The sequence below is a fragment of the Echinops telfairi genome, unplaced genomic scaffold (genome assembly GCF_000313985.2).
Source record: "Echinops telfairi isolate 266 unplaced genomic scaffold, ASM31398v2 ScPeMD7_3533;HRSCAF=4204_0, whole genome shotgun sequence".
Taxonomy (NCBI): Eukaryota; Metazoa; Chordata; class Mammalia; order Afrosoricida; family Tenrecidae; genus Echinops; species Echinops telfairi.
Window position 1 is genome coordinate 48,612,524 of NW_022107431.1, and position 15,794 is coordinate 48,628,317.

Below are 15,794 nucleotides of genomic sequence, written 5' to 3' on the forward strand. Positions count from 1 at the left end.
ATAATAGTGTGGCTACTTTAGCTAGTTCTCTGACTCAATTAGTGAGCTTCACTACCTGTGGGACAGCCAACCGATGGATCCTGGCACTAGAGCTTGAGGTGCCTTTGAGACCTCTTCACCATACTGCTGGTGTGTATATCACTTGAGCTTGAGACTTGTGGATACTGTCATCTTGCATTGCTTGAGTTCGATATCCCATCTGGGCCTGCTTCTCTAAACTCCTGAGCTACTTACTGTTGCTGACCCATCTGCTGCTTGCTGCCTGTGGGTGGGCTCTGCTTGCATAGCTCAAGGGAAGACTCAGCTGTCTGCTTCCTTGACATTGGACCTGGCAGCCCTTGGGAGTTGAAGGACTTCTAGTATATTAACTGCTCCACAGAAGTGAGTTGAACTGAGTCCGCGGTACTGCTGTGTGGACTAATTAGCTATTATATTCCTTCGGCTGCATAGATATATTAACTCTATAGTGACTCACAAACTGAAAGCATTTTGTTTTCTTTTTCTCTCCCAGTATCCTCTACAGATATTTGGCCAGCATTTCATTTTATACATAGGAAGCGTGAGTTTCCAAAAGAAGAATTTCCCCATCATCACTGAACTATTTAAAAATACCTCATAAAATAAAACCCACAACCTTGGGGTCCATTTGGACTCTTAGCAACCCTATACGGGGTTTCCAAGACTGCAGAGCTTTATGGTGTCAGACAGGCTCCCCTTTCTCCTGAAGAGCAGCTGGAGGGTTTGAACTACCACTGGTTAGTAGCGCAACACCTAGTGTCACCAGAGCCCACTGAGTAACTCAAATTCAGCCTCACTGCCATCAAGTCAATACTGACCCGTAGCTACACTATAGGACAAGGTAGAACTGCCCCTGTGTGTTTCCCGTGGAGCAAGAGACAGTTGGGTTCAAACTGACCTTGACATGTAACACACTACACCACCAAAGGGTCTTACATAAAACATATTTTACTTTAATTACACTTCAGAATACTGCATTTCTAACTCTAACTCCAAAGAGACCTAGTAACGTAGTCCTTACTCATTGGACTGTGACCCTTAGATGGGCAGTTCAAAACCACAAGCAGCTCTGTGAGAGAAAGGCAGGACTTCCTACTCCTGTAATGGTCTCAGAAACCCACAGGGGCAGTTCTTTTACCCTGTCCTGTAGGGTTGCTGTGAATCAGTATTAACGCGATGGCAGTGAGTTTTTCTTTCAGTTTTTGTTTAATCTTGACTCACTTAATCTTCTGTTTTCATGATATTCCTAAGGAAAATATGTGTTGGGATCTTAATATCATTACTTGAAAAGGGTTCTTGTTGTTTTCATTTGATATGCAAATAGGAAAGGTCAAAGATAACATGTTTTGTCCAAGTTTCCTGGTATGATTTCCTTAGTGCAGTTTCCTTTAAACATCAGTTTCCATAAATAAACTTTACATCGCCTTTTCCATTTAACACCCATCAAGGTCAAGACATTTCATTGGCAGACACTTTCTATTGGAAAGCATTTCATTTCTCACCACACAGCTCAGTGATGAGGGCGAGCCTTTCACTCGGAAATTCACTCTATCACTTTATAGTGGTTTTATTGTCAACTAGGAACAATTCTCAAGCAGCAGACCATGGCGTTTCAAAAGGAAGGGAATAAAAGAGTGGATGAAATGGAAGAAAGAAAAAAAAAGAAATGAAATGTCAATGTCAAGGATATTGCTTACATTCAACTGACGAACGTATCAGTCTCCACCTGAGACTGCAGTTGAGTGAAGCAGGTGCATTGAACTCATAATATTTAATCTGAACTCTCTTTGAGAGAAAAAGAAAGAGTTGGGAGAGACGAGCGACACATTTATTGTTTGCTCGCTTGTATCCTGGCCTCAAAATACCAGCCTTTTGGTCTTGCTTCTTGGTCATCAGTGTAGAAATCACCTTAAATAAGTAGCCGAGGTTTGCCAACACTCCAAACCACCCAGCAGTCATCGAACCCCACAGAGATGCTTGACCGAGCGATGTAAAGGAAAAGAGAATTTGTGGCTGCTGAAAGTGGACAGAAAGAGTCTCATTACAGCAAGGACTGTCCTGGACAGACCACCAACTTGGAGAGCTGCTCAAGGTATGCCAATAAATGTTAAGGGGATTTGAGAGGTCATTTGTCAGAGGTCAACAAGTGCAGGGTTGAAGGCTGCCAAAGAAGGATTTTCAAATGATAACAATAATTTTCAAAATGTTCCAAAGATCCTGATGTGTCAAAGATTGTATCCAGAATCATTGGGCCCTGGTAGGGCCTCTCCCAGACAACAGAGAAAAATACAATTCTACTGGACTTTTTAAGAAAATAAAACATAATGACTGGTTTTATCCCAATCATAAGTGGAACAGCAAATTAATCTCTGTATGGAAAAGAACTGTCCATCAAAAGTTAGTTTGTAGAACTTACTGCTTCAATATGCCAAGTCTGCATCAATAAATGTTGTGAAATATATTAATGTTGAGGCAAGCGAATGCCATACACCTATGAAAAAGGTTCTCCACTGTCTTGTACATGGTAAAACAAAGATTAGCATAAAAAGTGTATGGTGAGTCCTACCTTCTGGAGTTCAAGCCAAAATCTGGTGAGGTTAGCATTAGATGGAGCTTTCCAGTGTAACTGCAAACTGGTGTTCACTGGAAGCAAGGCATAAGGTTTCTCTGGTGTGCCAAATGTCTCAACAGTGACAGAATGGCTCTCAGTACACCACATTTCCTCGGGGTGGCAGGCCAACACCTTGTCAAAGAAAACAATCGTTTAGTCTTTTCAGAGACGTGTGCTTCAGAATGGCAATAAAATATGCCCGCTCTGCTCACTGTACCTTTAATACATAGCGTTTTCCACCAGACAGGTCAGTTACAAGGAGAGTAAGCCTTCCACCAGGAAACTCGCTTTCTCTTAAAGGCGTGTCAGGGATAAGGGGTAGGTGTGACACTGCCAGCTGATAGCGGACTGACTCTCTTGGTCCATTCGGCTTGTGAGATGCTCCCCAGGTTACGATGAGGCTGGTGTCTGACCTCACGGCGGTATGAATGAGCCGAACTGCTTCTGGTACTGAAATGAATAGGAATGAGAGACGGTGGATGCTGAAACAGCACTGAAGGTGGCAAGAAGGTCTTCACTGAGGAACATTCATATCAGAATGAGAGTCAGAAGCTGATATCATGGTATGGTAGTGGGCTGCCTGAAAGGTTCCCACTTACATCTGCCTAATGACTAACTCACTCTCTCATTCCAGCCCAAAGTTAGGGCTGAAGATGGTAGATGGTGAACACCCCAACTCTGGTGAGTTTTGTGAGTGCATCAGAGACATCCAAAAATAAGGGCATGACCTCAAAACTCCTCCTCCAACATCGTTTTAGATTCCAGATGCATTGTCTTTAAAGCACTGGTGTTTTATTACTTTAAATTTCAATGGCCTTTGAAATCCACATCAGGAAAGCTTGCTTTTCCAACTCTCATCATATAAGGAGGAAAGCAAATCAGCTGCCTTCAAATGCATTCCAATTCATAGTGACACTGTAGGACAGAGCAGAACTGCCTAGCGGTTCCCAAGGCTTTAATTGTTACAGAAGCAACTGGCCACATCGCTCTGCTGCAGAGCAGCTGGTGGATTTGAACCACCCACCTGACAGGTAGCAGCTGAGCACCTCACTACTGTGCCACAGGGCTCCATTCATCACAACCAGAGACTTGAAAATACATGGGATCATACATGGTGTAGCAAAGCAAGGACTGTGTTTCCTGTTCAAACAATGTTGCTTTTGATGTTTCACTCCCTGCTTGCTTTTCATTTTGAAGGAATATTGTTCACCATCCTCAGAGCTTAAAACCAGAGTCAGGTGATCAAAATATTTCCCTGTAAATTCATTTTTCTTACTAAATTTCAAAAGCTCACATCATAGAAATTTAATCTAAAAAGCTCACATTATAGAAATTTTAAAAGCATCACATCATTTAAAAAGCCCACATCATTTTGCATGGGAAAAATTCAAATATAAACATAAGCATTACATATTATATACACTCACTTTAGAAACCCACATCAACTCACCTCCACTGTTAGTTTTCCCCCAAATCTCTTTTCCCAGGGGTAATTGTTCCAAAGAATAGTAGTTCTTTACAGCTATCTGTATCATATATGTTGAAAATGGTTGCAATCCTTCAATCAGGGCTATATGCTCCTGAAATGCCTGTAATTGAATTTTTTTTTTAAATCGGTAACATTCTTAGCCTTTATACAAATGGTAAGAAATGATTTATTTGGGGAGGAAAATAGATCAAAAGATTGAAAAAACAATGATCACTCATTCAATCTACCCAGGCTTGAGTTTGTTTATCTATCTCCAACCAAAAATATCTCAAACGAATGGTGGTTCTTGGTCACTTTTATGTTATGACTCACTTCCTTTAGAAAGTTTGCTTAATTCCTAGGGAAAGGATTACGATTTCAATAGCATTGCATTAGAAATTTAGAAAGCTAATATTGTAAAGATGAAAAAACATAAATTAGTTTGGTAATAATTCTATAATGCTTTGCCTAATAAGTCTTAGAAATAAAGTTTAAGAATGTAAAAAGAAATGCCTTAGACCAATAGTTGTCACCTTTCTTTGTACCTAGAAACAGCTAGGCAGTTAGAAAATACTTAACTTGGGTCCAAGCCCAGAGATTCTTGTTTAATTGATCTGGAATAAAATCTGGGCCCCAGAGATTTTAAAAGTTCCAGTGAACAGCGAAGGTTGAGATTCACTGCCTTAAACAAAACCCCTATCGCCACTAAGCAATTCGTACCCATGGTGATGTTATGTGAGATTTCCTGAGGCTATAAATCTATGAAAATGAATAGTCTCAGCTTTCTCCAATAATCAAATTGAAGAAAGTAAAGTAGAGCCATTTAAATTACAGCAATGGCCAATGTCCCAAGATGGATCTTGGGCAGTGAAATGATCTGATCAGTCTCTGAAATAACTCCTCTGAAACATGCATAAAGAATGATTAATGTAGATAAGGAAAGTAACAAAAAATTACGTGTACTTTTTAGCAAAACACATCGTTCTTAAAATCCAATAGATGTCAGAAAATTGCACCTTTGGGTTGGTTAAGGTCAAGCAACATGCAAAATCATGGTTATACCATATATACTCGAGCAGAAGCCGACCCGAATATCAGCCGAGGCACCTAATTTTACCACAAAAACTGCATTAAAAATGTGCTGAAAAACTAGGCTTATGCACGAGTATATACGGGATATGATTCCATCACTAGGGCAACTGAAACACTAATGCCAATGATAAAACAAATCGGGCCAATTCATCCACTCAATCAAGAACTATTTAGGGAATGCCTGAAAGAATCCAAGAATTGAATTGTGTAAGGTGCTAGGATACTATAACCAAAAAAATAGACATCCAAAAACCAAGCACCCAAACCCATTGTTATCAAATCAATTCCAGCTCATAGCCAACCAATAGGACTGAGCAGAATAGTTTTCAATAATAGGAAATAATACACAAAAACATACTTTTTATATTTCTATACACTTTTTATATTAGATGAGTGCTATAGAGGAGACAGCATGATAATGTCATCTCTGTCCAATTCATTTTTCACCCTGGGTGGATACATCCACAAACTAGGCTCTGTCACTTTCTGTGGATAATTCAATAATGGAGGAGAGGGACTTGGGAAGCACTTAGTTTGACAATGCACCAAATGGTGTGAGTCAATATGATTTCGTTTACCTTTAATAGTTTTATTGGCATATAATTCAGATATCATTCAATTTAGGAGTTCTATCACATTAATAAGAAGAGTTGTGCAATCATCACCGCAATCAATTTCAGAATATTTTCTTCTTCCTCATACTTATTGTTGTTAGCTCCTCATTTTCCCCCAGATACCCCTGCGATGCCCCTAGGTCATTATTAATCCAGTTACTGTCTCCACACATTTACCTAGCCTGGATCCCATATACAGAAAATAATTCAAAACTAAAACGACGACGACAAATCAAGAGAAAAATCTCAACTGAAAAGCAGAAAATATTAAAAACTGAAATAACTTTGAAATGGGTCAAAAATGAGATCAAATTATAAAGTGTTACATTTTAACCTAACTACGTCAGCCATAATCAACTTTACAATGCAAGGCTTGTAGCAAGGCTTTGACACAAGGCCATTCACAACCCTAGAGAGAATTCACCAGAATCTTAATCCATGTGGGGATCCTGAAGATGGATTTTGCCTTCTGCAATCCAGGTGTTCACAATTTAAGCTCTGATACCGTTCCCTCCTTCAGATTTGGATTTTGTTATTCATAATCCTTGGTTCTCATAGGCTGGTGCTTCTTCCACATGAACTTAGTTGACACCTCACTTAGATGGCTGCTTGTTTTAATACAAGCCTTTAAGATTCCATATGCTATTCTTTCTGATGACCGGCACCGTCTGCTTTCTTTGCCACACTTGCTATAGCACCCATGTCTTCAGGGATCTCTTCATGAGGGCAAATATTGACTAGAGCCATGTCAAAAGAACTAATTGTTCTTAGATTAGGGCTACAATTTAGTATGAGCCAAAAATCCACTCACATATCTATGGTTTGTCTACGCCGCTGGCTCATTTTAGAGACATCATAATCATTTTACAAATAGAGAACATTATAAATCATTTCTATGAGGCATAAAGTAATCCTGTAGAGTGGTTCTCAAACTGTGGGTGGCGATCCCTTTGGGGGTTGAACGACCCTTTCACAGGGGTTGCCCAATTCATAACAGTAGCAAAATTACAGTAATGGAGTAGCAACGAAAATAATTTTATGGTTGTGGGGCCACCACAACATGAGGAACTGTATGAAAGGGTCGTGGCATTAGGAAGGTTGAGAACCACTGCGTACGGACACTGTTGTCAGTTCCCATTCATAGTGACCCTATGTACAACAGTGTTTTTTTTTAAAAAGCCTTCTGGTTCTAGACAATCCTCGTAATAATGCTTATGTCTGAGCCTACTTTTGCAGCCACTGTGATAATCCATCCTGTCTGGGGGCTTCCTCTTTTCACTGCGCCTCTGCTTTTTCCAGCATGATGTCCTCCTCCAAGGAGTGGGCTCTCCTGATAACATGTCCAAAGTGAGACAAAGTCTTCCTATCCTTGCCCCTAAGCAGCATTCTGGTTGTGCTTCTTCTTCCAAGACAGATTTGTTTGTTCTTTTGGCAGTCCATGGTACTTTCAATGTTCTTTGCCAATGCTAGCTCAAATACATTTTTTTTGGGTTAGTCTTCCTTATTAAATGTCCAACTTTCATATGTATATGAAGCGATTAAAAATACTATGGCTTGAGTGAGAAGCACCTTCGTCCTCAAAGTAACATGCTAGCTTTTCAACAGTTTAAGAGGTCTTGTACAGCTGATTTGCTGCTGAAAATGCTTCCTTTGAACTCTTGACTGCTGCTATGAGCAATGATTGTTGATCAAGCAAGATGAAATCCTTAACAGCTCCAATCTTGTCTCCATTTATCATGACGTTACCTACTGGTCCAGTTGTGAGGATTTGGGTTTTCTTTTCACTGAGTTGTGATCCACACTGAGGGCTGTAATCCTTGATCAGCAAGTGCTTCAAGTGCTCAGTTTCAACAAGCAGGGCGTGCCAGCTGCATATTTCAGGGGGTTAATAAGCCTTCCTCCAGGCCCGATGCCGCATTCTTCAGCATGTAATCCAGTTTGTCTACTAATTTGCTCAGTATACTGATTGCATACATATAGCAAAAAGCTACAACCCGGATGCACATCCTTCACAATTTTAAAACATGGGGTTTGCCTTTGTTCTTTTCCCACAACTACCTCTTGCTCCATGCCCGGGCTCTGCACGAACATAAGGAGTGTGCAGGAATTCCCATTCTTCTCAAGACAATTTGAATGTTGATTGGTTTTCTTTTGGGACAGTAATATCTTCTTTGGATGCTTCCTGCATCATTCAGTATGTGCCCATGGAATCTTTCAAAATTGTAACACGAGGCTTGAATATTTTCTTCAATTCTTTCCATTTAAAATATGCTGAGCTTGTTTTTCCTTTTTGGATTTTTAAACTAGGTTTTTGCACATTTTATTATAATTTTTGACTGTCTTCTCAAGCTGTCCACTGAAAGTTAATGTTCAGCTCGTTGACTTCATTTCTTTTATTTGCCTTAATATTCTATGGTCAAGAGTAAGTTTCAGAGTTTCTTCTGTTGTTCACTTTTATCTTTTCTTTCTTTCATATCTTTTTAATGAACTTTTGCTTTCTTCATGTATGATGTTTTTGAAGTCATCCCAGAACTCATCATGTCTCCTTGTCATTACTGTTTAATGCATACAACCTGTTCTTGAAATGTTCTCCAAATTCGTGTGGGAAATACTCAAGGTCGTATTTTGGCTCTTGTGGAGTTATTTTCATTTTCTTCAGTTTTAACCTGAATTTACAAATGAGCAATTGAAGGTCTGTTCCCCTGCTGATATTGAGTTCCCCATTGTCTCTTCCCACAGATGTAATTAATGTGATTTGCAGATATTGCACCTGGAGGTCTCCATATATTATAATCACCTTTTGTGGTCTTGAAAGAAGGTATCTACTATCGACAAGTTGTTAGTCTTGCAAAACTCTATGATGTGATCTCCAGCTTCGTTTCTCTCACCAAGACTATTTTCTAACTACTTTCCCTCCCTCCTTGTTTCTAACGTTTGCATTCCAATGACCACTGATTATCATTGAATCTTGATTGTATGTTTGATCAATTTCTGACTGAAGTCATTTGTAGAATTCTTCAGTTTCTGTATCACCAGCTTTAGTGCTGGGTGCAGAAATTTGAATGATAGTTGTACTGACTGGTAGACATTGTCCTGTCATAGACGGCATTGTACTTCAATATAGACGTTGAAATGTCCTGTTTGACAATGAATGCAATGCCATGCCTTTGATTGGGTCATTTCTGGCATAGTTAGTTAATCATACAATTTTATGATCCAAAATGGTAACTATCAGTCCATTTCATCCCACCAAAGCACAGAATATTGTTTTTTTTATTCATTGCAATTGATTTTTAATGACTTCCAAATTTCCTAAATTCATACTTCCTACATTCCAAGTTCTGATTATTAGTTAATGTTTGCAGCAGTTTCTTCTCATTTTGAGTCATGCACTATCAGTAAAAGAAGGTCCTGAAGGCTTTAAGCCCACAACCTTTACTCTATCAGTGTCATTACGATCAACTCTACTTTGAGAAGGCGACTCTTCTCAGTCCTCTTCTGATTGCCTTCTTAACTGAAGGGGCTCATCTTCTGGCACCATCTGACAATGTTCTGCTTCAGTTCATTAGGTTTTACTAACTTCCAATGTTTCTAGGGTATCCGTAGCGTGTTCAGAGGCCAATTCCTCTGTTCTCAGTCCAGTAGCTGTGCTCAAACCTGTTCCCTTTGGGTGACCCTGCTGGTATTTCACATACCAGTGGCATAGCCTTCAGCGTCACAGCAACACACAAGCCAAGACCGTATGGCAAGCTGATAGACCAATGGTGGATTCTGTTGATGGCATCATTAATTTAGCCAATGGTATAGAATGCAGACACTGTTGAGAGAAAGAAGTGGTACATGTATGGTCCAGCTTCTCAGGCCACAATATATGAATTGTTGACATGGACAGGTGAAAAGATTAAGTGAGTGGACACTATATACATGAACAATGAGGGTTGGGATATGGCAAATCTTTCACTAACCTGCATTCACAAAACCAGAGCCCTGCTTGCCAGATGAACACAAGCCATAACAAAGCAAAGAGAACGTTAAAACAGTAAATGTGTGATAGTGCCAGGCCGCCACTCACTGGGTTCCCTCAAAGCAAGAGATAGACTTTCTTAAAACTCAACTTGCTCCACGACAAAAAGGCCGGATCATATTGCAGTCCCATAAATCATTTATCGTTAAAATATTGTGGAATAGTGGCATTTTAAGTACATAATATTTTGCTGTGACTAAGAAATCTTTTTTTTCTGGAAAAAAGGCATCTTGCAAAAGACAAAAAACCACTAGTTCCAATCTTACCAGCATCCTGTCTTTCTGGTTGGAGCTGTTTTTCCCATCACTAGCTTCTCTGTAACATACTAGGTACGTTGGGGTAGGGCTGGTCATGCCATACCATGTGAGGTTTGTTTCAGCAGCTGGTAGTCTGATTGTGAGGCTGGTGTTGGTGATGTTAACGATAGCCGGTTCCTCAATGAAGGTAGCTAGAGTCAGAAATGCTTTATCTACAATAACAAGAAAACAGAGGCTAAATATGTACATACAGATGTATCAGATACGAAGAGCAAATGTATTTAACATCACAGAAAAGATCCAATGTTCAAAAGCATTTGATTGAATATCTGCTAAGGTGCTGATAAGAACAAGTACAAACACTCGGGAAAGGCAGTTCATTTTCACGACACTGGCAGACTCTGCGTGCCCTTCTGCGTCTTCCTGGTTATTGTCCCAGACGTCTTACATTAGTCAGGGCTGCATGACCGGGGGGGAAAATCAGTTTCCCTGACAGCCTGGCTGGTCCTTAGGGCACAGTTCTAACCGATCAGATGTAAGGTTGGTATCTACCAGGGAGGATTTGCAGTACGTTTAATTAGTGAATAGGGCACATGTCCTTCACTCTTTCCCTGCCCAGAAAGTCGACATAGTGTGTAGAGACACAGCAGACATCTTCTGGGAATGGAATCAAAGATACATGTTAACAGCAAGTGGAAGAAAACAGAAGTCCAGATTACTAATGGCACTCGAGAGCTGCCTGTCCTACATATACAGACAACCAGTACACTGCACAGCCTCACGGGGGCAGCATTCTCAGCACCTACAGTGTGAAAGGTACAAGTTGGCTTGGGACAGTGCACAGTAGACTCTGCTTACACCTCTACACTCATGTTTGTAATATGCCGCTGAAGGGTATGTCTAGCCTATTCGCTCTGATTGTTACACAAAATTGACTTAAGAACATAATGCCCCCACCTAATTCACAACAAAAAGTCCATCAAAAAAGAAGGATCATTTTACTAAAGTTACCAAGCAGGCCATATTTCACCTGAGCCAGTAAGTAACTATCCAATAATAATCAGTTAGTACTTGGTCTAAACTGGTGGGAATGGTGTAGCAGCCAGAAAATTATCTGATTCAAATATCAATGCCAATTTTGTCATTTCCTTCTCATGTTTTAAGTGGGGTAGTTTATCTAGGTGGTGAAAACATTATTTAGGACAATAAGACTTTTTGAAGATGATAATGCCTCAGGAAAATGAGGGAAAGAACTAGCAATTTCTTAAAATTTCCAGTAGATGGAGCTCAAAGTACTCTTAATGATGAGCCTAGCCTTAACAAAAGGAAGCTGGACCTTTATTTGAAGAAAACAATGAGCATACTTTACAATCAGTTCTTGTTAATAAAAATTCATGCTCTCTTTAGAACTTTTATTTCTAGAAGTGTATATATGGTGTTGCTCAACTTCAAATAGGTACTGCCTACACTTCAATTTTCTAAATAGTCTTTCAATGTGTTATTTTACAAAAACATGCACTAAGCTTCTGGATGCATTCTTCCACTTGTTTTTTATTTATATGTTTTATAACAGAATATATTTAAGCCAAGGGAATTCATTTCATTCATTGGTGTCCATCTCCAAGCAGAGGTACACTTAGTTAAGAAGGACAGCAGCTCCTGAGTGGCCAAGAAAGCTTGGGAAAGAACTCAGAAACCCCTGGACATTTGAAGCCACCAAGGAGGTTTTACAATATTTCTTGTATTTTTGTTTCTTTTTAAAATTTCAAACTTAAAAAAAAATTCCACAAGGCTTTTGAGGAACATGGGTAATGGTCACAATTTAAAATCTCATTAATGACAGATCTGAAAATACGATAAAGATGCTAATGAAAAGAATAGTGCACATTTAGACATTCTAAGTGGTTAAGAAATACATGGTGTGTGAGACCACAATGACAGAATATGAAGAAAAGGTTTTCACACTGAAAGAAATATTCCTTAATGGTTCCCAGGAGGGGGCAGGGAAGGGAGGGTGGCGAGTCGCGGGCTAGAGGACACACCAGTGTCCACTCGGGTGATGGAGAAGGCAGTGTGACATATGAAGGAAGTTAGGGGGGAATGATGTGGGTAGGAAAGACACTGGGAGATGTGGAAGAGTTCAAAGCAACAGCCGCGAGTCTTGTTATACACAGATCCTGTAACTGTGGGGATCTCCACCATATATGCTTGAACAGGTATGTTGGCTAAAACGGTGAGAGAGGGAGATGGAGAGGGAGGATATATCCATGAATATGTATAGGTTTGACAGCAGGTCTTTGTATAGGAATATTTACCGTGGCTTCCAATAAAGCCATGAATGTGATGGAGCAAACAGGAGACAAAGTTCTAAAGATATCTTAGAAACAACCAAAAGCTTTGAAGGAATGAGTAGTTGGCCTGGGGTCTCAGGCCCATAACTTTAGGGACACCAAGTCAATGGACAAATATAATTCACAAGCACATCTTACTTTGGTGAATAGTCACTGGGGTTTACAGGGCTGTAAGCAGCCCTCTGCAATGCTAATATTGGTCTGTCCCTATTTAGAGGAGAAGAGATCTAAGAATTCAAAGACAGGTGGAATCAATTAGTCCAACAGACCCATGGGCCACCCAGCCATCAGTCTCCACAATGCTGAGACCTGAAAACCTGGAGGCTGCCTGACTACCGCTGCAGACTGTTCTGAAAAGGATCACGTCAGCAGGTCCTAGGGCAGTGGTTCTCAACCTTCTTAATGCCACCACTCTCTAATACAGTTCCTCATGGGGTGGTGACGCCCAACCATTAATTATTTTTGTTGCTACTTCATAACTGTAATTTTGCTACTGTCATGAATTGTCATGTAAATATCTGATATGCAGGATGTATTTTCACTGCTACAAATTGAACATAAAGCATCGTGATTAGTCACAAAACAATATGTAACTATATATTGTGAAATGTATTTCTAATGACAAATCAGTGACATTTTGTTTTGAAGTATGGTGTAGCATGGGTAATAGTCTTCATGCCGGGTACTCATCTGTGGGCGTATCTGCATGTGGGCCAACCCACCTGGAGACGGATAGAGGAGCGGTGCCTCAGTTCCTAAGACCATCGGAAATGTGTTTTCCGATGGTCTTAGGCGACCCCGGTGAAAAGGTCGTTCAACCCCCCAAAGGGGTTGCATCCCACAGGTCGAGAACTGCTGTCCTATGCAGCGTGGAAGAAAACTATGGAGCAGAACTCAAAATCATAGACGACACCAGTCTAGTGAGACCCCTCCAGGCTCTGACCCTCAGCCATCCGTCAGGTCTGAAACATAACACCCCATGCTCAAACAATCAGCCCTTTAAGACCCACAGATCAGCCTACCACGGACAGAGGGTTAAGAAAGAAGGAGGAACGGATACGGGCAGCACTGGGGGAAAGCGGCTCAGTTGATGAAGCAAAGCGGTATAAATTGTTCAATGTGAACTGATGCCCTGCGCTGTAAACCTTCCTCTACATCACAATGAAACACTTTCTTAACCAAACAAATACGTAATAATTAAATAGAAATGGGACTTGACCTTGAAAAAGAGCAGAAGTTTCATGCACTGCTTTTTGGTACCACCAGGAGGCCTAAAGTCTAACAAAGAAGAATCAGCAAGAAAACGAAATGATCAGGCAGAGAAGAGAAAGAGGATGGACGATAATAGAACGTGGGGTTTGCCCCAATGGCGAAGCCAGGCGCGCGCGTGCGCGCGCGCGCGCGCACACACACACACACACACACACACACACACACACACACACACTGGTATACACATAGAACTGGGGTTAATTTGTGACCCAGGGTAGCCTGCAGTTACAGCGAGCACTCAGGGCTGACAAGAGTTTGGAGCCAGGCTGAGCGATCACGGAGGCAGAGAGGATCAAAAGGAGGAGACAGGCACCTGGAAAGACTGTCCTTACCCTTCAGGGAAGGAGCATGCTGATCATGAATGTGGCCGTGTTACCTGGGAAAGGCTGCACAGCTGCACTGTACGCCAAGACATGCTGACTCGCTGGGGCTGTCACCTGGAAGGGCGTGGCTCCACTGCTTTTCTTGGCCTGATAAATCTGCCTGCTGTCCTTGGTTGTGACAATCCAATAGATAAATTCCCCATCCACGGTTAAGCTAACAAGAGTTTGTCCTGTGGATCAAAAATATATGGTAAAATCAATGACAAAATGCATAGTTTAAGCTCTCTACCCTAAATAAAACATGACATCTCTTTTTTATTATAACGTTAAGCATCTGAATCCATATTTTTTCAGTATGGAAAACTGATACTTATATATCACTAGGCGAAGAACGTCACAGCCTTTTCTTTTCATTTTAACCCCATATCAAACCACTACAGTAGATATTGTTATTCATATCCTTTGTGTAAAAGGGACATCCAAGGCTTGGATTTGCTATCTGATCTATGAAAGATGGCAAAGTTGGCAGAGAATGGTACCACTTACAATGGGCCCTGACAGTTCTCTATCCATAGTGGTGTACATATATAATATCTACCATGTGGAAGGTGGGTCACTTATTCTTCATCAATAACTAGAATTGGGTGACTCTGAGTCCAAACAGAACCCACAGCATCTAACAAGAGCAACTACTAAAATCAATGCATGAGAGGAACAGAGAAGAGACTTTAATGGAATATAAGGGGAAACAATGTAATAATGTAACAGACTTCCTTATAGAGTAGTGAATCTTGTAGGAAGCAAGGCATTATTTTTGTAGAGATTTCTTCTAACATTATATTAGCTAAAGGATCTCTAAAGTCACCCAGATTTTCCAATTTTAGAGTATACATTCTAATGTTCCATTAATTAAAAACTGGCTAGTTCTATAAATAATGGCCCACTAGATAATTCTTTTGTATCTCATTCAACAAAAGCATTCTTCCTAGTAAGAGAAGTTCAAAACACCATCTCTGCTCTTCAGTACATAGAGAGTATATCACAGCTGTTTATGAAAGGTCTGGGCGAAATATCAACAAAAGCATATTGGCAATGATAGGTATACATTGTATGAGTATTTTTGCAATGTCAAAATATTCATATGTAGACCAATTCTGTCCAATAGACCTTTATATGATGATGAAAATATTTCATATCTGTATGGGTTAACGGTAGCCACGTGAAAAGCATTGGACTATTAACGGCAAGGTCACCAATTCAAACCCAGTTTTTGCAAGAAAGAAAGGTGAGACCATCTAGTCCCATAAAGATGAACAATCTCAGAAACCTTATGAGCCCTTCTACTCTGTCCGACAGGGCCATTATTGGTAGGAATCAACTTGATGACAGTGGGTTTAGTCGCTTGTGGCTTCTGAACAATATGTCTAGTGTCAATGAGAAACTAGATTTTTAATTTCAACTTAAAGGGTCATATGTGGCTAGTGGTTACCATATCGGACTGTGGAGAGTGAGTTATTAAGAGCATGCGGGGCAGTGAGAGGATTTTGGTTTTGTAGGGCTATGGGGTCCTATTGCAATTATTCCTAAGCAGGAGACTTCCAAGCCACTTTGAACTTCCAGATGTTTCTCCATAAGCACATACACTTCAGTAGATAGCTTTGCCAAGTATTAACCAACTCATGCTGAGGTTGAGTCAGTGGGATCATCAAAGCAGAAGGAGAATAGCTTACTGGTAGAATCATAGACCTGGTAGTTAGGCTTGCT

General features: G+C 40.4%; 1 protein-coding gene across 1 annotated transcript in view; it reads right to left on the minus strand.

Moving 5' to 3' along the window:
- Window positions 1-15,794, minus strand: part of ROS1 (ROS proto-oncogene 1, receptor tyrosine kinase) — a 155,056-nt gene that overhangs the window by 49,518 nt on the left and 89,744 nt on the right. Inside the window, exons 27-31 of the mRNA XM_030886771.1 lie at window positions 14,084-14,260; window positions 10,094-10,296; window positions 4,080-4,218; window positions 2,847-3,079; window positions 2,585-2,761 (exon numbers count right to left, since the gene is read on the minus strand). Of these exons, the coding sequence (XP_030742631.1) occupies window positions 2,585-2,761; window positions 2,847-3,079; window positions 4,080-4,218; window positions 10,094-10,296; window positions 14,084-14,260 (929 nt within the window). The remainder of the gene's footprint in view (window positions 1-2,584; window positions 2,762-2,846; window positions 3,080-4,079; window positions 4,219-10,093; window positions 10,297-14,083; window positions 14,261-15,794) is intronic.